Below are 26,096 nucleotides of genomic sequence, written 5' to 3'. Positions count from 1 at the left end.
TTAATAGATCCGGTGAAACATCTGGCTCATTGTTTTATTTGTGCCTATATGCTTTTAATAACTTTGATTACTAACACATTTGCTAAAATGTCTAAAAACCTGTTTTTGCTTTGTAGGGTATTGTGTGTCGATTGATGAGGGGAAAAAACTAAGGTAAGGTAACAGAATGTGGAAAAGGTCAAGGGGTCTGAATACTTTCCGAATGCACTGTTAATAATACACAGCACTGTCTCTTGAGGCATGTGTGCTCTCTGCTGGCAGGAAATGGTAATTGCAGAAGTGTGTGTGTGTGTGTGTGTGTGTGTGTGTGTTTTCCTATATTCCAAGTTCATAGGTGGCGCTATTACACCTTTTGCTGATGCACACACTTCCGATAACAGAAAAAAGAAGATGCAGCCCAGGCGCGGGATGATTACGTCCAACACTTGTATAGACGTCGTTATGGCAGCCCATGCTACTGAGCTTGAAATAGCCAAGAAGCATTTAACTGAAGCAATTGATGATAATGTTAAACAGTAAGTAAGCAACCATTGGTTGATTTGATGTTGTCATTGCACTTTTCTTTTTAACTTTCCTATTTCGAAAGTTGTTTTAATCGGCCACAAATGGATAGTTTAAACTAGCTCTCTGCTAACGGCTATGTATTATCTAGCTAGCTAAAGCCTGTAGCTTGTTTCCCAGTCGGTATTATGGGTGCGTTCGTAAATTCGCTCTGGCTATCTGCTCGATTTTTGAGCTTCTTGCCTGAGTGTGCTAGAGTGAAGTGTAACTGATGCTTTTCTGAACGCGCAACACCGGTTTAATATGACCCGTGTCTGTACATTTCGGCAAAAAAAGTTATTAAAATTGTTGCCATGAAAAGCAGCTTAACCAGCTCCGTTAGGTTGAGTGAAATGGTCAGAGTGAGGTGTTCTCTTATTTGTGTCTGGAAGTAACTAGCAAACTAGCTAACTTTATTTAGCCATTTAGCTTGGGTGCTTTTAAATTATTATTTTGTACATTTAACCTTTTTAACTAGGCAAGTCATTTAAGAACAAATTCTTATTTACAATGAATGACGCTGGGCTAATTGTGCGCTGCCCTATGGGACTCCCAATCACTGCCGGATGTGATACAGCCTGGATTCGAACCAGAGATTGTAGTGACGCCTCTTGCACTGAGATGCAGTGCTTTAGACTACTGTGCCATTCGGGAGCTCAAAACTGCTCGGATCAACTCTACTCCTCGGCCAGAGCGTCCAGTGGACCTCTGAATTTACTAACGGGCAATCTGACAATGCTCTCAATTTAAGAACGCCCAGAACGCAGTTTGGCACTCCAGAGTGAATTTACCAACACACCCATAGGTATAACATCGCGACCTCGCCCGCCTGTGGGTAAAACAACCGGTGGTTACCTAGGTTACCCCATTGGCTCTTTTTACAAATGCAATTTACTTGTCTGCTTGTTTTAGCCAATTTACCGTTCAAAACTACTTTTAAAAAGTATGTTTAATGACTTTGTTATTCTCATTGAAAGCAAGTCTAAAGTCTGGTTATCGACATGTCTGTAGACAATTGTCATAGGTACATTATGAACATTATTTTTTTCGCCCAACGTCAAACTTGTATTGTCGTTATGGAAAAAGTAGTAATATCAAACGACGGCCCGGTGCGCCAAACAGCAATTTGCGGTCGATGGGAATTCCCTTTTATTACGTGAATATCGACTCGGGAGTACACGATTCGCGCATATAAACAAACAAAACCGTTGGGCGTTCGGCAGGGTTTTTTAGGCTGTTCCGAGCGCACACACTTTTTCTTGAGGCAAGTCGAAGTTAGGTATTCAAAGTCTACGCCCCTTCGTCAGTGATTGGTCATCAGTAGGGATTTTTCAATTAGGTGTTTGTCATTCGACGACAGATGACTAGTTTTCATGTACATTTTTCCACTTGAGAAATACTGCACCAAACATCTTAGGTAGATGTCAAATTGTGCGACTAAAGGCGTCCGCATCCATCCGGAACAGTTCGTTTTGTGGCGTTTTTGTTCTACTGTTTACGCAATCCATTATATATCGCAATCTGGGTCAGGTGGGTATAATTTGCAACATGACTAGCTAAATTATAAAATACGATTTTACCGTGTTAATCTTTCACAAGGCAATTCAGAGAAGCAGATCGTACTTTTGGTGCGCATGGAATGGAGTCATGAGTGCATTCTGATGCGTGGTCCAGAGCAAATGCTCTTTACAATACAACAAACAGGCTCATTCTGTTCAGGACAACCCAGTGTATAATGCCATGTCATCTTGTAATTACATAAAACATAGTGATCATAAACGTTGACACAGTATATTACATGAGTTTTGTGATATGGAGATGTTCAGTGCACATTTGGCCTCACGGGTGTCCTCGTTATTTACAGCATTTCCCTCACTCAGAAAACAAAACATTTGCAAAAGTCCCAATTAGCAGGACGTATAAAGGTAAAAGGTAGAAAAAAGAAAAATGAATCAGATTAAAATGGAATAATTCTGAACAGTCCCAAGACCAACCAGCAGATAAGTTTCTAGCCACAAGCATAAACTAGCTAGCTGGGAACGACACATCAGGACGACTGACAACTGAACTGAGTCCGTTCATCTCCACTCAACTCTTGTTCCGCAACGAACGTAATCAATTTGAACACCAGGCGTGTTCGAATACTCTCCCAAGTCGAAGTTCGGTATACTCCCCCTTGTAGGAGTGGGAACTAAGTGCTGTTATTCAACGAGAGATGACTAGTTTATTACTTCAGAAATGCTGCAACGAACATCTGTTAGATGTAATATGGCTCGACTAAGGCCTCTCCTGCAAAAACGTCAAAATGAATGACAATTTATGAATTAATCTTATATTCATTCTGACTAATTTGAGGAAGTGTATACTGGCTATGTTGCTACGTTGTCTTGAGGGACAAACCGTAATATTGCAATTTCTCAAGTGAAGGTGTGCGAGGCACAGACGATCACTTCGCCAAGCCAAGTTCTGCCAGGAGCAAATCGAACCTAGTATGCGCACGCTTTTACGTTAACTTTACTGAATGTTTAGCTAACGTTGTCATGAATGTTAATTTCCTCAATTGCATCTCTTATAGTTACTGGTCGAACTTGAAACTGTGGTTCAAACACAAGATAAGCAAGGAAGAGTTTGACATCGAGGCTCGTCGCCTTTTGGCACAAGACAACGGTTAGTGGAGAAATTATTCAACATTCTCTGACTGTTTCTGTGGGTTGGACTAGAGGTCTTCATACAGAAATGTATGCACTGAGAAAATTTCAGATCTGCTTAAACTTGAACATTTAGAAAATGCTGTGTGACTTCCAGCGAGTGTTTACTGTGAACGATGAGGCTGTAACCGCTTTAAGTTAGTTTTAAGTGGTCAAGTAGGCTACTGTGGCTATTTGATCATAATGTAGGCCTAACATTTTAACATGGAAATAGTTGTTCTTTCATTCAGCCTACGGTATCAGCCGATGGGTGGTGTTCAATGTAGGCATACATTCCATGAGACTTTAGAAAAAACATGCAGGGCTTGACATTAACTTGTGTATCCACTTGTTCTTCAGATAAGGATGAAAATGTTATTGTGTTTGTTGCAACAAACCACTTTAAAATAAAATGCATCATTATTCCCATACCATTATTACAGGAAAGAAAAATTATGCTACCCTCTGCCTGTTGGCTACTTGGCTTATTCAAGCCTGTTGCAAAATACAACACTTCGCTTTCAAAAAAAGTCTACAAATGCACATGTTTTGTGCTTTTGTAGGAATCAATCACTCCCCCATTGCTGACTACAAATTATCTATAACTGGGCTAATAAGGCAAAGGATATGAACAAATGTGCGCATGTGGCTACATGCAGCTCTCGCTTTGGTCTCATGCTGTAATAGTTTAATTGTATATTAGTTTAATAGTTAGTTTAATATAGTTTAATTGCATATAAGCCTACTGCAGCTCTGATTGGTTATGCCTAACTCGGGTCTCAGGCCTGTCAATGCAATATAACCCTACTCTGATGCGTTCTGCCTAAAACAAAATCTCTTGCATACTTTGTTTTGTTTCGGTATGTTGCATTGAAAGTGGCTAGCATTGCATTGATTCGATCGCAATTCCCATAGTAAAGGGAAATGTTCATAGTGTTAGTGAAAATTTGAGTGAAGTTCAATGTCGTGCTTCTCTATGCGGGCTGATATTTCTTCTGGGCGGCATTCCCGGGGAGCTGCGAGCCTGCAGGTTAGAGGTAACATTGCCTGAGACCCGTTTGGGACCTGAGCGGGTCTGGATCCAGAATTATAAATAGTGTCTCGGGTCTGGGTCAGATTTGATATGATTGTCTCGGGTATGTGTAATTAAGACTTTTCCGGAAGGGGCTCTACACACACACAGAGAGAGATGCTTTTCTGGAGTGTGTAGCTTGTTGGTTCCCTCCTCCCTGTGTTACTCACAGTACTGCCCTGCCCCTCCTGCTAGACTGTCTCTTCTCGCACTTTATCACCTCCGGTTAATAAAGTAACTCAGCTCCCTCACTCGGATAGGACCAAGTCTGGATCTGACTAGGTCTATACAGGTTGTCCTCGGGTCTGTTTGGAATGGGTCTATATATACAGTTGGAAGTCAGAAGTTTACATACACTTAGGTTGGAGTCATTAAAACTTGTTTTTCAAACACTCCACAAATTTGCCTTTAAAAATTGTTTATTAACTTCTCTAGGGTAGGGGGCAGCATTGGGAATTTTGGATGAAAAGCGTGCCCAAATTAAACTGCCTGCTACTCAGCCATAAAAGCTAGAATCTGCATATAATTAGTAGATTTGGATAAAAAAAACAGTATGAAGTTTCTAAAACTGTTTGAATGATGTCTGAGTATAACAGAACTCATATGGCAGGCAAAAACCTGAGAAAAAATCCAGCCAGGAAGTGGGAAATCTGAGGTTTGTAGTTTTTCAACTCTTGCCCTATCGAATACAGTGTCTATGGGTTCATATTGCACTTTCTAAGGCTTCCACTAGATGTCAACAGTCTTTAGAACCTTGTTTGATGCTTCTACTGTGATGTGGGGGCGAATGACGCGTTCACGTGAGAGCGAGCTCTGTTCCATTGCTTTTCTACAGACAAATGAATTCTCCGGTTGGAATATTATTGAAGATTTATGTTAAAAACATCCTAAAGATTTATTTCATACATCGTTTGGCATGTTTCTATGGACTGTAACGGAACTTTTTGTCTGCTGCTAGTGACCGCGCGTCGTGAGTTTGGATTGTGTACTGAACACGCTAACAAAAGAGGTATTTGGACATAAATGATGGAACAAAACAAACATTTATTGTGGAACAGGGATTCCTGGGAGTGCATTCTGATGAAGATCATCAAAGGTAAGTGAATATTTATAATGTAATTTCTGACTTCTGTTGACTCCTCCATGGCGGATATCTGTTTGGCTTGATTTGTCGTCTGAGCGCCGTATTCAGATTATTGCATGGTGTGCTTTTTCCGTAAAGTTTTTTTGAAATCTGACACAGCGGTTAAGGAGAAGTGGATCTAAAATTCCATGTAAAACACTTGTATCTTTTATCAATGTTTATTATGAGAATTGATGTTAATTGATGTGGCTCTCTGCAAAATCACCGGATGTTTTGGAACTACTGAACATAACGTGCCAATGTAAACTCAGATTTTTGGATATAAATATGAACTTTACCGAACAAAACATACATGTATTGTGTAACGAAGTCCTATGAGTGTCATCTGATGAAGATCATCAAATGTTAGTGATTCATTTTATCTATATTTCTGCTTTTTGTGACTCTCTTTGGCTGGAAAAATGGCTGTTTTTCTGTGACTTGGTGGTGACCTAACATAATCGTTTGTGGTGCTTTCGCTGTAAAGCCTTTTTGAAATCAGGCACTGTGGCTGGATTAATGAGAATTGTATCTTTAACTTCTTGAGAATACTTGACACGCAGACGTCCCAAGTATGCCCCTGGAAATGCAAATGCGCTACGCTAAATGCTAAATGTACTCGTTACAACTCAATCTTTGATCAAAATTCACAAGCAGGGTATTGAATTAAAGCTACACTCGTTGTGAACCTAGCCAGCAAGTCAGATTTTTAAAATGCTTTTCGGCGAAAGCATCAGAAGCTATTATCTGATAGCATGCACCCCCCAAAATGCCAGCTCGACACGTAAACAACAGATTTTGCGATAGCCGGCGCTACCCAAAACGCAGAAATAAAATATAAAACATTCATTACCTTAGACGAGCTTCTTTCTTGGCACTCCTATATGCCCCATAAACATCACTATTGGGTCTTTTTTTCGTTTAAATCGGTCCATATATACCCAAAATAGCTTTGTATGGAAGTTGTGTCATTCAGAAAAAATCATCGTTTTTAAACGCTGCGTAATTTTTTAAAATTAAAAAAGTCGACGATAAACTTTCACAAAACACTTCGAAATCCTTTTGTAATCCAACTTTAGGTATTAGTAAACGTTTATAATCTATCAAAATGATTACAGGGCGATGTCTCTTCAATAGGTCTTCACTTCAAAAACAATGCCATCTGAAATCTCCCTCAACTGCATCCGGGTGAAGACTGGGAAAATGGAGGTCAGATAGATGGATTTTCCAACAATTAATTCAATAGAAAATTAGGACAATGGCGCCATCGTGCGGAATTTGTATGAATTGCAGGCAGATTCCCATTAAATTCTGTTCTCTTTTAACAACTGGTGGAAGTGACTTATGGAAATTATTTTTTGCTTTCAAAGAGCAGTTTTTCTTGCGTTTTTCAATGAAACACACGATCTGTTATAGTCACAGCCGTGATTTAACCAGTTTTATAAACTTCAGAGTTTTCTATCCACACATACTAATCATATGCATATACTATATTCCTGGCATGAGTAGCAGGACGCTGAAAAGTTGTGCGATTTTTAACAGAATTTTCAAAAAAGGAGGGGGTAGAAGTAAGAGGTTAAAATGGCGTAAAATACTTGTATGCTTGAGGAATTTTAATTATGAGATTGTTGTTTTGAATTTGGCGCCCTGCACTTTCACTGGCTGTTGGCGGGGTGGGACGCTACTGTCCCTCTCCTTAATGTAACCGCTGCGACAGATTTAAGAAAAAAACACGGAAAAAGCATACATTGCAATAATCTGAGTACAGCTCTCAGAGCCCAAACAAGCCATAAAGATATCCGCCATGTTGTGGAGTCAACATTAGTCAGAAATAGCATTATAAATATTCACTTACCTTTGATCTTCATCAGAATGCACTCCCCGGAATCCCAGTTACACAATAAATGTTTGATTTGTTCGATAAAGTATATAATTTATGTCCAAACACCTCCTTTTGTTAGCGTGCTTGGTAAACAAATTCAAACTCACAACGCGCGTGCAAGTCCAGCGGAAAGGTCGGACGAAAAGTCCAAAAAGTTCCGTTATAGTCCGTAGAAACATGTCAAACGAAGTATAGAATCAATCTTTAGGATGTTTTTATCATAAATCTTCAATGTTCCAACCGGAGAATTCCTTTTGTCTGTAGAAAAGCAATGGAACGCGAGGTAACTCTCACATGAACTTGCGTCACGAGCCCATGGCACTCTGCCAGACACCTGGCTCAATCCCCTCTCATTCAGCCCCCCTTCACAGTAGAAGCCTGAAACGAGGTTCTAAAGACTGTTGACATCTTGTGGAAGCCTTAGGACGTGCAAAAATGACCACACAGACACTGTATATTGGAATGGCAATGAGTTGAAAAACTACAAACCTCAGATTTCCCACGTCCTGGTTGGATTTTTTTCTCAGGTTTTCTCCTGCCATATGAGTTCTGTTATACTCACAGACATCATTCAAACAGTTTTAGAAACTTCAGAGTTTTTTAAATCCAAATATACAAATGTATGCTTATTATAGCTTTTATGGCTGAGAAACAGGCAGTTTACTCTGGGCACCTTATTCATCCAAGCTACTCAATACTGCCCCCCCCCATTCACCAGGAAGTTAATGACTCCAACCTAAGTGTAAGTAAACTTCCATCTTAAACTGTATATATTGGGTCAGGGTTGGAAAGGCCAAGGTACATTTTGGGAAAGGCCTGTTTTGAAGCTCCCCGCCTCCATCTAGGCACTCCCCCACTGTTGTAAAACATATTTTGGAAGCTTTAAAAATGCATTTATTAATGTTATTCTGCCCTTGAGTTGCGTTCCAGGATGGCAGCACAAATGTCTAAATGTATTTTTGCCTTATTTATTCGATTACAGATGCACCTTAATGCATACTTTTATATTATGTGAGCTAAAAATAAAATTGAAAAAAAAATATAAAAACTTTAAGTATAATTTTTGGAAAGTTCTAATTACTGCCCCCAAAACCTATAATGACATGTAATTTTGTCCTTGGAACATTTTAATTGAAATACCTATGGAGGACTGCTTCTGGGGAGTGACAATATGGGTGACCTGGGGCTTCAAAGCCTCTCACTGACCAATACATAGCATCAGCAATCAAGGGCTTTTAAACCAAGCTCTGGTCCATGTCAGCGACTTGCATCTTTCCATTCATCCCCCATCAACAATTTTTTTTTTTTTGTGACTGGCTTCAATATACTTTCATTACTCACCAAAGTTAAGATGTTACTAGAGTTCTGATTTAACTTTTCACTGAGTTCTTCAGTGAGTAATGAGAGCACTTTGTTTACAGCCGCTAGCCATGCACATGCGTCCGTTTTTCACTACGAGCTGACACAAGCGTATGGACCAAAGCTAGTCTGCTCAGTGCAACAACAAAAAAATGAATTTCAATCAAACTCTCTACTTATTTTTCTTTCTCTCTCTCAGTTCATGTCCACAATGACTTTCTCCTGGCCATTCTCACACGTTGTCAGATAATCGTCTCCACACCAGGTAGGTTTTCCATCGAGTATATCACTATCGATGGATACTACACATCTGTATGTTGACCACAAACCTGACTGCAACCCATTCCCTTTTCCAGAGGGTGCTGGATCTTTGCAGTGGGCAGGTAGCTCAGCCTCCAAGCCTGTCAAGCCTGCCAAAGGAAAAAAGAAGTTCTCCTTCAGACAGAAATTTGATGTGAGTTGTTGTCCTTCAATAATGCATAATGGGAGGTGGCAGTAATACATGGCTTATAAACTTCAGACCTCTCCTGTTGGTGAAGTATAATTCCGTGCGTGTGACCTGTTGTGTGTCCAGCATCGTTTCCAGCCCCAGAACCCTCTGAGTGCGGCCCAGGCCTTCAGCCCGCGGGAGGTTGGGAGTGAGGAAGAGGAGCTGAGACTTAGTGCCCACACCCTGTTGCTGCCCACCCGGGGCCAGCTGGAGGCCCGCATGATGGTCACCGCTTTTGAGCTGGGCCTGGACAACGTCACGGAGGACGCCGTCAGCACCATGGTCCACGCAGTGGAGGTATGTGTCGAGTGTGTGTTTTTATGGGATACTAGTACAAGATATGAGAAGGGTTGTAAGACTTCATGTTTCTCATGTAGCACAGGTTACTTTATGCTTTGATACAGGCTTTGTACCCCTTCCAGCAGCAAGTTGTATCAGTCCACTCAGGATCCCCCCCCATGCACACACTTCACTCACCTGTCGTTCCCTCCACTACCACAGAACCACCTGAAGGACATGCTGACTGCTGTGGTGTCCAGGAGGAAGGCCTACCGACTGCGTGATGGACACTTCCCCTACGCCTTCAGCAGTGATGTCACCCCCCAGCCCTACTTGAAGAACAGCCTGGCAGCCTACCACATTGTCACAGATTGGTAGTGAGGTTAATTGTTTTTCTGCAGTGTTCAGCTGCCTTAAATCAACTAGAAAAATGTTCAACAAAGTATCAAATCAAGTGTTATTTATCACATGCGCCAAATACAAATGGTGTAGGTAGACCTTACAGTAAAATGCTTACTTACAAGCCCTTACATTTTTATTTCACTTTTATTTATCTAGGCAAGTCAGTTAAGAACAAATTCTTATTTACAATAATGGCCTACCGGGGAACAGTGGGTTAACTGCCTTGTTCATGGGCAGAATGACAGATTATTACCTTTTCAGTTCGGGGATTTGATCCAGCAACCTTTTGGTTACTGGCCCAACGCTCTAACCACTAGGCTACCTGCCGCCCTGCTTAACCAACAATGCTATAAGAAGTTTTTAAGAAAAAGGTAAAACATTGAAAATAAAAAGTAACCAATAATTAAATAGCAGCAGTAAAATAATAATAGCGAGGCGATATACATGAGGTACCGACCGGTACAGTCAATGTGCAGGGCCACCGGTTAGTCGAGGTAATATTTACATGTAGGTAGGGTTAAAGAGACTATTCATAGATAATAAACAGAGCGTAGCAGCAGTGTAAAAGAAGGGCCTGAGTAGCCCTTGATTCTTTTTCCAGCAGTCTTATGGCTTGGGGGTAGAAGCTTTTAAGAAGCCTTTTGGACCTAGACTTGGTGCTCCGGTACAGCTTGCCGTGCGGTAGCAGAGAGAACAGTCTATGACTAGGGTGGCTGGAGTCTTTGACCATTTTTAGGGCCTTTCTCTGACACCGCCTGGTATAGAGGTACTGGATGGCAGGAACCTTGGCCACAGTGATGTACTGGGCCATACGCACTACCCTCTGTAGTGCCTTGCGGTCGAAGGCCGAGCAGTTGCCATACCAGGCAGTGATGCAACCATTACCTCTATGGTGCAGCTGTGGGACCTTTTGAGGATCTGAGGACCCATGCCAAATCTTTTCAGTCTCCTGAGGGGGACTAGGCTTTGTCGTGCCCTCTTCACGACTGTCTTAAAAAAAAACCTCTTGAAACTAGGTGGCACTATTTTCATTTTTGGAAAAATAATGTTCCCAAAGTAAACGGGATATTTTGTCAGGACAAGATGCTAGAATATGCATATAATTGACAGCTTAGGATAGAAAACACTCTAAAGTTTCCAAAACTGTAAAAATATTGTCTGTGAGTATAACAGAACTGATATTGCAGGTGAAAGCCTGAGAAAAATCCAATCAGGAAGGGACTCTTATTTAGAAAGCTCTGCGTTCCTATTGAGCAGTGAATGAGATATCAACCAGATTCCTTTTTCTATGGCTTCCCTAATGTGTCTAGTGTCACAATACATAGTTTCATGCTTTTATTTTGAAAAATGAGCCTGAACGTCAACATTGCGTCAGTGGTCAGCTGGAGGCTCTCAGAGTGTTTTGTACGTAAAAGACAAATGCTGCCATTGTTTCTCTCTTTCCTACTAAGAAGCCACCTGTCCCGGTTGATATATTATCGAATAGATATTTGAAAAACACCTTGAGGATTGATTATAATGGATTATTATTAAGGATCTAATTTGGAATATTTTTTGGCGTTGTCGTGACCGCAGTTTCCGGTGGATTTCTCAACCAAACGTGAAGTACAAACGGAGGTGTTTCGGCTATAAAAATAATCTGTAATTAACAAAATTAACATTTGCTGTCTAACTGGGAGTCTCGTGAGTGAAAACATCCGAAGCTCATCAAAGGTAAACGATTTAATTTGATTGCTTTTCTGATTTTCGTGACCAAGCTGCCTGCTGCTAGCTAGGCATAATGCTATGCTAGGCTATCGATAAACTTACACAAATGCTTGTCTTGCTTTGGCTGTAAAGCATCATTTCAAAATCTGAGATGACAGGGCGATTAACAAAAGGCTAAGCTGTGTTGCAATATATTTCACTTGTGATTTCATGAATATTAATATTTTCTAGTAATATTTTTTTGTCTGTTGCGTTATGCTAATTAGTGTCAATTGATGACAATTATCCAGGAGAGGGAGTTCCAAGAGGTTATTAATGTGTTTGGACCATGATAGTTTTTTGGTGATGTGGACACCAAGGAACTTGAAGCTCTCAACCTGCTCCACTGCAGCCCGGTCGATGAGAATGGGGGCGTGCTTGGACATCCTTTAACTATAGTCAACAATCATCTTTGTCTTGATCATGTTCAGGGAGAGGTTGTTGTCCTGGCACCACACTGCCAGGTCTCTGACCTTCTCCCTATAGGCTGTCTCATAATTGTTTGTGATCAGGCCTACTGTTGTTGTCATCTGCAAACTTGCTGATGCTGTTGAAGTCGTGCCTGGCCATGCAGTCATGAGTGAATGTGGAGTACAGGAGGGGACTGAGCACGCACCCCTGAGGGGCCCCCATGTTGAGGATCAGTGTGGCGGGTGTGTTGTTACCTACACTTACCACCTGGGGGTGGCCCGTCAGGAATTCCAAGATCCAGTTGCAGAGGGAGGTGTTTAGTCCCAGGGTCCTTAGCTTAGTGATGAGCTTTGAGGGCACTATGGTGTCGAACGCTGAGCTGTAGTCAATGAATAGCATTCTCACATAGGTGTTTTTGTCCAGGTGGGAAAGGGCAGTGTAGAAAGCAATAGAGGTTGTGTCATCTGTGGATCTGTTCGGGCGGTATGCAAATTGGAGTGGGTCTAGAGTTTCTGGGATGATGGTGTTGTGAGCCATGACCAGCCTTTCAAAGCACTTCATGGCTACAGATGTGAGTGCTACGGGTCAGTAGTCATTTAAGCAGGTTACCTTAGTGTTCTTGGGCACAGGGACTATGGTGGTCTGCTTGAAACATGTTGATATTACAGACTCAGTCAGGGACAGGTTGAAGATGTCAGTTAAGACACTTGCCAAGTTGTCAGTGCATGCTCGGATTACACGTCCTGGAAATCCGTCTGGCCTTGTGAATGTTGACATGTTTAAAGGTCTTACTCACATCGACTATGGAGAGCGTGATCAAACAGTTGTCCGGACCAGCTGATGTTCTCATGCATGCTTCAGTGTTACTTTCCTTGACACAAGCATAGAAGTAATTTAGCTCATCTGATTTGTCATAGACGCTTGCTAAAAAACTTTAATGAGCAAGCCTTCCTTCATGAACTGGCCTCTGTAAAAATGGTATAGAATCAGCTTGATCCTCTCTAAGACGCATTGGACCTTCCTTTTTTGATACTTTCAGTGGTATTGTTAACAAACACGCCCCCATAAAGAAAATGAGAATTTAAAACAGGTTCAGCCCCTGGTTCGACCGTGATCTTGCAGAGTTACTCCACCTCAAGAATTGCATTTGGCGACAGGCTCGGCACACGCATACTCAAGTTGACTGGCTATCATTCAGGCAAATGACAATTAAGTGAACTCAGGCTATCATGAAGGCCAAAGTTAGTTACTTTTAAGGAGCAGTTCTCTCTCTCTGGGTCTAACCCCAAGAAGTTCTGGAGAATAAACCCTCCTCACAGCTGCCCATGTCCCTTAATGTTGATGGTTGTTACTGACAAGAAGCACATGGCTGAGCTCTTTATTCACCACTTCATTAAGTCAGGATTCCTATTTGTCTCAGCCATGCCTCCTTGCCCGTCCAACATTTCCTCATCTCCCACCCCTTCTAATGCGGCTATCCCCGACGCTTCTCCCTCTTTTTCCCCTGTCCTGCTACAAAGTTTCACCCTGCAGGCAGTCACTGAGTCTGAGGTGCTAAAGGAGCTCCTTAAACTTGACCCCAAAAAAACATCAGGGTTAGAAGGTTTATGTCCTTTCTTCTTTTAGGTTGCTGCCCCTATCATCGCCAAGCCTATCTCCAACCTTTTTAACCTGTCTCTCCTTTCTGGGGAGGTTCCCATTGCTTGGAAGGCAGCCACAGTTTGTCCTTTATTTAAAGGGGGAGATCAAGCTGATCATAACTGTTATAGGCCCATTTCTATTTTGCCCTGTTTATCAAAAGTGTTGAAAAACTTGTCAATAATCAACTGACTGGGTTTCTTGATGTCTATAGTATTGTCTCGGGTATGCAATCTGGTTTCTGCTCCGGTTATGGATGTGTCACTGCAACCTTAAAGGTCCTCAATGATGTCACCATTGCCCTTGATTCTAAGCAATATTGTGCTATTTTTATTGGCGTGGCCAAAGATTTTGATACGGTAGACCATTCCATTCTTGTGGGCCGGCTAAGGAGTATTGGTGTCTATGGCCTGGTTTGCTAACTACCTCTCTGAGTGCAGTGTATAAAGTCCGAAAATCTGATGTCTCAGCCACTGCCTGTCGCCAAGGGAGTACCCCAAAGCTCAATCCTAGACCCCACGCTCTTCTCAATTTACATCAACAACATAGCTCAGGCAGTAGGAAGCGCTCTCATCCATTTATATGCAGATGATAGTCTTATACTCAGCTGGCCTCTCCCCGGATTGTGTTAAACACTCTACAACAAAGCTTTCTTAGTGTCCAACAAGCTTTCTCTGCCCTTAACCTTCTGAACAGCTATAATAAAGGTCATGTGATTTGGTAAGAAGAATGCTGCTCTTCCCCCAGGTGTTATTACTACCTCTGAGGGTTTAGAGCTTGAAGTAGTCACCTCATACAAGTACTTGGGAGTATGGCTAGACGGTGCACTGTCTTTATCTCAGCACATATCAAAGCTGCAGGCTAAAGTTAAATCTAGACTTGGTTTCCTTTATCATAATCGCTCCTCTTTCACCCCAGCTGCCAAACTAACCCTGATTCAGATGACCATCCTACCCATGCTAGATTACGGAGACATCATTTATAGATCGGCAGGTAAGGGTGCTCTCGAGTGGCGAGATGTTCTTTACCATTCGGCCATCAGATTTGCCACCAATGCGCTTTTATAGGACACATCACTGCACTCTGTACTACTCTGTATTCTGTTCATCTCTGTATACACATCGCAAGACCTGCTGTTTGATGCTTATTTATAAAGCCCTCTTAGGCCTCACTCCCCCCTGTCTGAGATATCTACTGCAGCCCTCATCCTCCACATTCAACTCCCATTCTGCCAGTCGCATTCTGTTAAAGGTCCCCAAAGCACACACATCCCTGGATCGCTCCTCTTTTCAGTTCGCTGGAGCTAGTGAATGGAACGAGCTCCTACAAACACTCAAACTGGACAGTTTTATCTCAATCTCTTCATTCAAAGACTCAATCATGGACACTCTTATTGACAGTTGTGGCTGCTTTGTGTGATGTATGTTTGTCTCCACCTTCTTAACCTTTGTGCTGTTGACTGCCCAATATTGTTTGTACCATGTTTTGTGTTGCTACCATGCTGTGTTGTCTTAGGTCTCTCTTTATGTTGTGTTGTCTCTCTTGTTGTGATGTGTGTTTTGTCCTATATTTATGTTGTATTTATTTTAATCCCAGGCCCCCGTCCCCACAGGAGGCCTTTTGGTAGGCCGTCATTGTAAATAAGAATTTGTTCCTTACTGATTTGCCTAGTTAAATAAAGGTTAATAATTAAAAATCCGCTCACTGGGCAGCTTCAGGCTGTGGTTCCCTTTGTAGTCTAATAGTTTGCAAGCACTGCCACCTCCGACGAGCATCGGAGCCGGTGTAGTACGATTCAATCTTAGTCCTGTATTGATGCTTTACCTGTTTTGATGGTTCATTGGAGGGCATAGTGGGATTCCTTATATTCTTCTGGGTTAGAGTCCCGCTCCTTGAAAGCAGCAGCTCTTCCCTTTAGCTCAGTGTGGATGTTTCCTGTAATCCATGGCTTCTGGTTGGGGTATGTATGTACGTGTGCTCCTCAATGCCATCGGAAGAATTCCGTACCATTTTCCAGTCTGTGCTAGCAAAACAGTCCTGTAGCTTAGCATCTGCTTCATCTGACCACATTCTTATTGACCAAGTCACTGGTACTTCCTGCTTTAGTTTTTGCTTGTAAGCAGGAATCAGGAGGATGTAATTATGCTCAGATTTGCCAAATGGAGGGTGAGCGAGAGCTTTGAATGTGTCTCTGTGTGTGGAGTAAAGGTGGTCTAGAGTTAAAAAAAAAAATTAAAAAAATAGTTTTTTCCCCCCTCTGGTTGCACATCTACTTGTATCAATGAATTGCATAGAAACCAAAATGCAAATATTAGGCAATTACCATTTTAATGAGTAACTATATGGTAAGCGGTGGACTGTAGAATAAAGTTTAACTGCTCTGTTCAAATGTAACATCAAGGGTCAACTTAGAGTAATTTTATAGACTTCAGTTTTACCTTAAATGGTTGTTAGTTCAAACAACATACTATACTTTAGGTACATGAAGCACCAGTAGTAGCAGTAAAGTGAGGTAGGAGAGCTGCCCATACAGCACACTGCAAAAAGGATCACTTGGAGACTGGATAGAGGTCCATTCAAAATACTTATTTTTATTTTATTTACAAAGGCAGGGTCCTTTGCAGTTTTAGGGCCAGGCAGAATTTCCCCTTACTAATAAATTACTTTTAGGCTCTTGTCATGCTCGTCTGTTCTGACTCCCTCTCCTCATCCATACTCTAGCCCACCTCACAGTGCATCTCGTCTGGCCGGCCCGCCCCCTCAGCTATTACAAGACGATGCTGAGCAGCAGGCTGCTCTCCTATTGGCCTGTTCTGGTGACAGTCTCCTTGCGCCCCTCCCTCCGATCAGCATGTTTGACCTCCTGGAAGCGTTACAGGTGAGAGAATCACAGCTTCAATCTGCCTTACGTCACATGATATACCTATAACAAAAAACATTCTGACATATGAATTGATTTGCTTTTTCAACCGCATTCCACAAACATTTTTCTCTCTAATCAAAAGGAAACCTGAAACGGTATTTGTGTCATTGTATGTGAAAGAAAAATCAACTCAAATGACTATATTGTTCATGTTTTTCCTTGACGTAGGTCCACCGAGGTGTGATGCCCTCTCACACCATGTATGCCCTGAACATGGAACGGATTCTGTCCCGGCTGTGGCATCCCAGTCACGAGGACCTGGAGCAGGACCATGTGCACCGCCAACGCCTCGCAGGGAAGGATGGTCTGCTCGTCAGCTGAGACACACACACACACACACACACACAGACAGTCTCAGGTGGATAGACAGGCAGATTGTGGTGGGGGTATGGCTGAGACAAATGGAGAGTTTAACACACACAGTGTTGAGGCATCCATATGGCCCCTAAACCCTGCCTTGAAGCAGAGCGAGAGGATGATATCGAAGACTGGATTTCCACTCCACTAGGTCTACTCCGTAGAGGCTCTGCAACCGCTTCACCACGCACCACAACTTTACACTAGTGTCAATAACGTTTTCGAACGCTTGGTAGAGTGCAAACCCAGCCTAAGATGCACACAGTAGATCTGTGTTGAAGGCTCACAGAGCTGTGCTGTAATGAAAAGGAAGGAATGAAGGCCCAGTGTGGTGTGGTCACAGACAGCTTGTTATGGCACTAACATGTCTACACACGTGCGCACACAGTGATAGCTCTACCATAGCCTCTCTGACCCTCCTTTAAATGCACCGTTAGTGATGTTAATATGTTTGAGGAGGTGTGCATTTCTGACCTTCTGGTGGGTTTATTTTGTCAGTTAATTTGTTTGATAGAATAGTGTTTACTTTTGTTGTATTTCCCAAGCCTCTGTGTACAAATGTTGCAGCCCTATTATTGCGATATTAACATGCTCTTGTAGAGTTATGCCTGAGTAGTCCACTTGGGTCCTTGTTCACTGTACTTTGTCAGAGCAATGCATGCATTAGTATGCATACAAATATGTATATATGGTTTAGTTATTATTATTTTTTTTTTACACCAGCGATCTTGTTTAATATCAAAGTCCACTTGACCAATAGTATTTACTCTAGTATCTTATGGTGCCACTGTTGCCAATATGACATCTATAGTGCCACCAACTGGTCTGGTGCAGCCGTCTAAGGTTGCAGTGACTTTATGTTCACACAGCTTGTAAGGACATATACGTAAGGTTTACTTACCAAGTTTCATGGCCCATGTCCATCGGTTCAGTTCTTTATAGCCTTGGTGTGATATGGTGCCATCTAGTGGTGTAGTGTGGCAGACTTTGAATGTAGCAACTACGCATTGTCAAATTCATTAGGCTAATTCATTGACTCCAGATTTGGTATATAGACTCAATCTGACTTCATGAGAATATGTTAAGTATTATTAGCATCTGATGAACATAGGTTCATCTTAAGGACGTCCATGATGGCAATGATGCGTTTCAAGTTGATAGGCCACTTTGGAGTGGCTTTACAGTGGTTTAAATGGACACGTCAAATCTGATTTTTGATTTGTTAACTCTGCCACCTTTTTACCAATCCCTTTAGCTTTTCTCAAGCTAAGTTAAGATGTGGCATGGGCCAACATTCCACATTTGGTGTCATGGTTCATGAGAAGATTTCTTTGAAGTTATTGTTATATTTTTGTTTTTAACATATGTGCTAATATGCATCCACTGGTATAGTGTGGCCATCTTTTGAATGCATTAATGTTATTTTCTCAAAACTGTTTAGGGACTGTTTTGATGATTCAAAATACCAAATTCTGAGTGTATCAGACTTTCAGTCCAGGTGAAGATTATTTTATGATTACTTTAAACATTAGCCTTACATAGGAAACTATTAACAATTCACTTTGGCTTTGATATCTTTAAAAAAGTTAGTCAAACTTAACATGGTTCATCATGGTAATGTATTTGATGACCCTACAAAGTTGATAGGCCATTGTGGATTTACAAAGGTTTTAAATGGACATGTAAAATCTGATTTCCTGATTTATCAATGACTCAGCCATCTCGTCACCAATTCCTTAGGTTTTCTCAAACTAAGTTAAGAGATGGTATAATTTGGATTTATGGTTCATGAGAAGTTTTTCAAAGATTTTCCAAAATGTCCAAGATGGAGAAAAATCTATCCTGAGGGACCGTATGGGTTCTTGAGGCAAATTTGTTCAGCATAGCTTTGCTATGAATCCCTTATAATAATAGTAAACATTATGGCAGCATCATAAGTGGTGTGCAAGTGTCCGTGTAGGCGTGATAGTCCTGTTTACATGTATATTGGCCTAAAACATGACTGGTAGCAGGGATATATATATATATATATATATATATATATATATATATATATATATATATATATATATATATATATATATATATAACTACTTATGGTAATATACTAATGGTATTATATACAGTGCATTTGGAAAGTATTCAGACAGCTCGACTTTTTCCACATTTTGTTACGTTAGCCTTATTCTAAAATAGTTTTTGTTTTTTTAGAAAATCCTCAGTCTACACACAAGCCCATAATGACAAAGTGAAAACAGGTTTTTAGATTTTTTTTGTGCGAATGTATTAAAAATAAATAAACATACCTTTTTTATTTAAAGTATTCAGACCCTAGCTATGAGACTTGAAATTGAGCTCAGGGGCATCCTGTTTCCATTTATCATCCTTGATGTTTCTACAACTTGGAGTCCACTGGTGGTAAATTAAATTGATTGGACATGATTTGGAAAGGCACACACCTGTCTATATAAGGTCTCACAGTTGACAGTGCATGCAAGAGCAAAACCAAGACATGAAGTCAAAGGAATTGTCTGTAGAGCTCAGAGACTGCATTGTGTTGTGGCTCAGATCTGGGGAAGAGTACCAAGAAAAAGATCCACAAGAGCACAGTGGCCTTCATCACTTTTTAAATGGAAGAAATTTGGAACCACCAAGACTCTTCCTAGAGCGGACCACCCAGCCAAACTGAGAAATCGGAGAAGGGTCTTGGTCAGGGAGGTGACCAAGAACCCGATGGTCACTCTGACAGAGCTCCAGAGTTTCTCTGTGGGGATGGTTGTCCTTCTGGAATGTTCTCCCATCTCTGCAGTACTTCACCAATCAGGTTGGTGAACCAATCACCTGATTGGTGAAGTACTGCAGAGATGGGAGAACATTCCAGAAGGACAACCATCCCCACAGAGAAACTCTGGAGCTCTGTCAGAGTGACCATCGGGTTCTTGGTCACCTCCCTGACCAAGACCCTTCTCCGATTTCTCAGTTGTGGATATGCGGAAGCCACTCCTCAGTAAAAGGCACATGACAGCCCGCTTGGAATTTGCCAAAAGGCACCTACTGGACTCTGACCATGAGAAACAAGATTGTCTGGTCTGATGAAACCAAGATTGAACTCTTTGGCCTAAATGTCAAGCGTCATATCTGGAGGAAACCTGGCACCATCCCTACGGTGAAACATTGTGGTGGCAGAATCATGCTGTGGGGATGTTTTTCAGCGGCAGGGACTGGGAAACTAGTCAGGGTTGAGGGAAAGATGAACTGAGCTAAGTACAGAGAGATCCTTGATAAAAACCTGTTCCAGAGCGCTCAGACTGGGGCAAAGGTTCACCTTCCAACAGGACAACGACCCTAAGCACACAGCCAAGACAACACAGGGGTGTCTTTGGAACAAGTCTCTGAATGTCCTTGAGTGGCCCAGGCAGAGCCGGGACTTGAACCTGATCGTACATCTCTGGCTTTGCAGCGACGCTCCCTATCCAACCCGAGAGAGCTTGAGAGGATCTGCAGAGAAGAATGGGAGAAACTTCCCAAATACAGGTGTGCCAAGCTTGTAGTGTCATACCCAAGAAGACTCGAGGCTGTAATCGCTGCCAAAGGTGCTTCAACAAAGTACTGAGTAAAGGGTCTGAATACTTATGTAAATGTGATAGTTTTTATTTTTAATATAAATTTACGAAAAACGTATACAAACCTGTTTGTGCTTTGTCATGAGGTTGTGTGTAAATTGATTAAGGGGAAAAAAATTAATTCTAAAATTGATAAGGTTGTAACATAACAAAATGGGGGGGGAAAGTCCAGAGGCCTTAATTACTTTCCAAATGCACTGTACATGTAAACAGGAGTAATAGTGACCAGTAGCAGTATGAATAGATACTTGGGAATGTCAATCAATAACCAATGGATAGCAGCATAGTGGTAATCATTTAAGCAGCAGTGTAGGTGTGAAGGGGGGCAGTAGTTGACACTATTGAACACGTACGTATACACATCTATTGAACAAATCTATTGAACCCATTACACTATCTACAAGACACTATTGAAGAATGTTTTTTTTTTCTCAGTCATGAGAACTCGTTATCAAATATATTTTAATTTATTATATAGCACCTCAGCTCCTTAAAACACCAGTCGTAAGACTATTAGTACCAACCAGCATTTACAACAGGCGACGGACAGTATTTTAGGCACACCCTGACCCACCGTCATAGAAAACGTAACTGCTCCCAGAGCTCTCTTGCCATATTTGGCTTGCTTGCTGCTCATTTCCGAAACGGTGTCCAATCGTTGTCGAGGAGCACGGTCCCCTACCAAGCGATTACACTACACTGGAGTGACTCAATGGTCAGTCTGTCCCCATTTTACTGTTAACAAACATTAAATGTATTCACTGTTCATCCAAGAACGAACTATTCAACGTGTTTTCTGCGCCAATAAAAGCTATTTAAAACCCGATTCTTTATAATTATAACAAAGACAATATTCTCAATTCATGACTTTTTATTCCACATTGTATTTGTCGTATATTTGTATTTTCTGAAGTGCTCAAAAGACAGGCATAAAAATAGTATTATGATAAAGTATTCATTCAGGTCTAACATTTGTTTGAACCTTTTCACAAAATGGTATTAATGTTAAGAAAGTAAGGCAGTTTTGTGTCAGTCCTAGTACACAAACACCTCTGGGTCAATCCTCGCACAAGGTGTGTCAATAAAGCAAAGTCTCGTAACGTTATAGTGTTACATTGTACAACTTGTCGCTGGTGAGAAAACTCAGTGCTAGACTTGGTCTATATACATACTAGACAATGTCAGAACTCGTAATCGATCAACAGGCATTGCTACTGTTTGTTGGCCGTAGCCACCACTAGCCTATTTATTCCACGAATACGTTTATTTTTCTTGTCGCCATTCTGTCAGGGCGCAAAGACGAAGAACACGCCCCTATAGGAGCTGCGTTTGGTCCCATAATGAAAAGTCTTTCACTCAAACCGCAATGTCTTATGGCTGTTCAGAACGCCTGGAGCTGCTGCGTCAATATGAGTTGGCACCCGCTGTTAACATGGTCCATGACCTTTTGTTTGAGCAGTGCCAGTTCGTCCCGGAGCACGTTGGCAGAAGAGACCAAATCTGTGTGTTGCGTCTTCAGGTTTTTGACCCTGTCCTCCAGCCTCGAGATCCTCTCCAGCTTCCTTTTCCGGCATTTAGACGCGGCCACCCTGTTCCTCATGCGCTTTCTCTCGGCCTTTATCCTCTCCTGGCTCTCCATGTCGATAGGAGACATCGGAGGGGTATCGCCACTCATCTCGGGCACCGTCTGGGGCTCCTCTTTGAATGGCTGTAGCCGTGGGTGCTGGGCTGGCAGCTGGGTCTCGATGTGGGTTTGGGACGGGACGGACGTGTAACTGGCGGAGGAGTGTCTGTCGCCGGTAGGTGCCGACGCAGAGCTGACAGTCCGATTGAAAAGGCCCAAGTTTGTGTATTCCGGTGGCTCGGGGCGCACGGTGCAGCTGTAGGGTATAGGACTGTCCAACACAGTAGATGCGGATGCCATGTCGTTGGAAGCATTCGTCTGAGAGTCACAACTGCCATTAGGCATATGCTGTTGATAATGAAGCTCCGCGAGCGCCCTCACGAAACCCTCAGCAAAACCCTCTTGCTCGTCGGTGATGTTCTTGGGACAGAGGAACTGAGTTGGGGTCGGAGTCGTCAAACCATTGCAGGACTGGATGATGAGCCTTTCCAATTCCGGAGAGGCCAGTTTTAATAATCCCACATCAGGGGACGTCAGTATATCGATAGCTTTCGCCCGCAGATGAGGTTTAAACATTTTAGGGTCGTTGAGGTTCAGTGTCATACTCTGCTTCATACTATTCGGGTTAAACCCATGATATCCACCCACTGCGCCTTGCTGACCATTTACCGATTCGTCATAGAATGTAGCTTCCATCTTGGTGGGCATCAATTGACTGGTCTTTATCGCGAAGATAGTTGTTGGGAAAAAATAAAAGCATCAACTGTTGAAATTGCAATAAACAATTGAGGGATAAACTGCAATCCGATGTCCCCAATCTTTTGACAATTTTAGGACAAGTAGACTAATGTTCGAAACTCAAGTCGGAGGACAACTTTTGATGTCCTACGTGGAAACTTTTCTTGAGACTTGATAAAAGAAGAATAGTATCAAACAAAAATATTCACTTCCTCAATCGATATACGTCTTTTCAATTAAGAATTGTTTTATTCGATTTGCCAACTGAAATGAGGCTTTTCTTTTTTAAGCAGATGCTGTATCTCACTCGATACAATGTACTTTCTAGCACTTCCAACGTGGAGACGAACTTTATCCACTTCTATGCTGCTGCTATACTGAAAATAACAATGATGTAATTTCTAAGGCTTCCTATTGGTTTGAGATGATGTGATGGGCGTTACTTTTTGTAATCACATGCACGTTGCGTGGACAACCAGCCATGTTCCCGCCTCCCGCAATGGTTGATGGGATTAGGTAATGCAGTAAAAGGAGCGGTGTCCTCTGGGATTACGTATTGTTTTTGAAAATATTGTTACCCGCTCTATTTCGCAACCCAATTTTAATCAGGTTGACTAGATTTCCTTTTGAATAACAGCTTTCACAATATTTGCTTTCCTTCTTTTGCTCTTTGACTTTGTATGTGGAAGCGTGGCAATTTGGCACCACAGTCACCACACAAATTATTGTCACCCTTGATAAAGATTCGCAAAAAAACGATATCAAATAAATAATTCAAATACTGAGCTATATTTCATGCAAAAAAAATTGAAATTATATACTAACACAATTACTCAGAGAAAGATATGTTTTTAAAACAAGTAATACGTTTTTTTCACAAAATAAATTACAAAATTATTGGCAGCCCTGTTTTCAATACTCCAGCACCTTTGCGAGGATAACGGCACATCCTTTTTCTAAAATGTTTATGAGATTGGAGAACACATTGTGAGGGATCTTGTACCTCATACCTACTATAAAATATGTGTTTGATTTTTTTAAATTTCACCTTTATTTAACCAGGTAGGCCAGTTGAGAACAAGTTCTCATTTACAACTGCGACCTGGCCAAGATAAAGCAAAGCAGTGTGACACAAACAACAACACAGAGTTACACCTGGAATAAACAAACGTACAGTCATTAACACAATATAATACGTTTATATACAGTGTGTGCAAATGGCGTAAGGAGGTAAGGCAATAAATTGGCCATAGTAGCAAAGTAATTACAGTTTAGCAAATGAACACTGGAGTAATAGATGTTATGGGGCTATTTTGCTTCCACTGATATGGGGGACCTCGTTAAGTCAACAGCATCATGTACCAGGACATTTTAGCCCAAAACCTGGTTGCCTCAGCAACCAGTATATCTGACCCTGAAACTTGGCCACAAGTGGATCTTCCAGCAGGACAATAACCCCAAGCACACATCCAAATCCATAAATAAATTGTCAATTGACTATAAAATCAACATTTTATTTGTCTCCGGACTTGAACCCATTGAAAACCTGTGGTTTGAATTGAAGAGGGCAGTCGAAGATATCAAGTATCTGGAAAAATTCTGTATGGTTCTATGATTCCTCCCAATGAGTTCTCCAATCTCATAAAACATTTGAGAAAAAGGCTCTGTCGTTATCCTCCCAAGGAGAGGGTGCTGGAATATTGAAAGCCAGGGTGACAATAAGTATTAGGCTACTTGTTAAACAAAATATCTTTCTACAAGCAATTGTGCTATTATAAAATATATTTTTCTTAATATGCTGAGCATACGATATAGCTCAGTATTTTAATTATTTATTTGATAGTCTTTTTTGCTCATCTTTATCAAGGGTGTCAATCATTTTGGAGGTGACTACTTCTGGTGTGTGTGAGAGAGAGGGGGGTCGAGGGAGGGGGGTGGCTCCCCCTGTTTTTTTTTGTTTAGCTTTTCAGGTGATCCATTCTGCATTGGTTATATAGGGGAAGGAAAATGTTCAAATGAATATCAAATAGAACATTGTGCCTCACATTTTAAGGGTTGCTTCAAGTACAGGTATAAAGGAAACACCAACACAAAGTGTCTTAATTGGGTGTTGGGCCACCACGAGAAAGAACAGCTTCCATGCACCTTGGCATAGATTCTACAAGTGTCTGGAACTCTATCGGAAGGTTGCAACACTATTCTTCCACAAGAAATACCATCATTTTGTGTTTTGTTGATGGTGGTGGAAAACTCCCATAAGTGTTCAATTGGGTTGAGCTCTGGTGACTGAAATGGCCATGACATGTGGTTTACATCGTTTTCATGCTCATCAAACCATTCATTGACCATTCGTGCCCTGTGGATGGGGGCATTCTCATCCTATGCGGACAAAGAAATGGAAGCCAAAATAATGGCCTGCCCAGCAGTTTTATACATGACCCTAAGCATGATGGGATGTTCATTGTTTAATTAACTCAGGAACCACACCTGTGTGGAAGAACCTGTCTTTAATATACAGTACTTTGCATCCCTCAAGTGCTTCCATTATTTTGGCAGTTACCTGTATGTAGCAACAATGTGTTTCTACACTGTAATTACATAGGTACTACCATGCAAATACATATCCTAGGTATTAGCATTACTGAATGTAAACTCTAACTACGTTTTTCATTATTTCCCTGAATAGATGAAAATATGTCTTATGATATGTCTGTAATATGCCATGTGTGGAGAAACTCCTTCCAGTCCCAGTAGAGCTCAATGAGCCTCAGTGTTACTCCTCAGTCTCAAGCAAACTCATGCACTGATAGCACTGGTATTGTCTCTGTGCTCTGTCCTTGCTGTGAGATCAACCCTGAGATGACACACTTGTCTTCAGGTTGCCTTGACAGCAGAACAACAACCACCATTTGGAGATATTGACACCTTCAGTGTGAATTCCAGATTGGAATATTTTGGAAAGTCTGTTCCCCCTGTCACGATAATGATACTAACAACAAATGGATTCAACAACAAAGTTCCAATACCACAGTCATGCACACAGTCACAGGGACAGATCAAACACACATAAGCCCCAAAAAGAAAAACACACACCTGCATTCTCTGTATGGAGCTAGCAAGACTCGAGAATAGTCTCTCAGCAGTCTCTTTGCTGAAGATAAAATAGGTTTACACATATCCCCCAGCACGCTGCTGTGTTTAT

The 26,096-nt window shown here is 41.6% G+C and overlaps 2 protein-coding genes across 2 annotated transcripts; one reads left to right on the top strand and one right to left on the bottom strand.

Annotated features, from left to right (window-relative positions):
• Positions 1-420: 420 nt before the first annotated feature.
• On the top strand, positions 421-17,225 carry LOC139376212 (transcriptional adapter 1-like). The gene is made up of 8 exons (XM_071118518.1): positions 421-515; positions 3,116-3,207; positions 8,863-8,928; positions 9,020-9,117; positions 9,238-9,450; positions 9,655-9,806; positions 16,351-16,507; positions 16,721-17,225. The coding sequence occupies exons 1-8, from the start codon at positions 442-444 to the stop codon at positions 16,871-16,873; spliced, it is 1,005 nt and encodes a 334-aa protein (XP_070974619.1). The 5' UTR covers positions 421-441; the 3' UTR covers positions 16,874-17,225.
• A 4,160-nt stretch (positions 17,226-21,385) lies between these two features.
• LOC139376213 (transcription factor Jun-like) lies at positions 21,386-25,596 on the bottom strand. Its single transcript, XM_071118519.1, has one exon. The coding sequence runs from the start codon at positions 22,862-22,864 to the stop codon at positions 21,914-21,916; it is 951 nt and encodes a 316-aa protein (XP_070974620.1). The 5' UTR covers positions 22,865-25,596; the 3' UTR covers positions 21,386-21,913.
• Between the last annotated feature and the right edge of the window lie 500 nt (positions 25,597-26,096).

This window comes from Oncorhynchus clarkii, chromosome 20 (genome assembly GCF_045791955.1).
Source record: "Oncorhynchus clarkii lewisi isolate Uvic-CL-2024 chromosome 20, UVic_Ocla_1.0, whole genome shotgun sequence".
NCBI lineage: Eukaryota > Metazoa > Chordata > Actinopteri > Salmoniformes > Salmonidae > Oncorhynchus > Oncorhynchus clarkii.
Note: the sequence above shows the minus strand (reverse complement) of the source record. Positions and strands in the feature narration are given on the sequence as shown.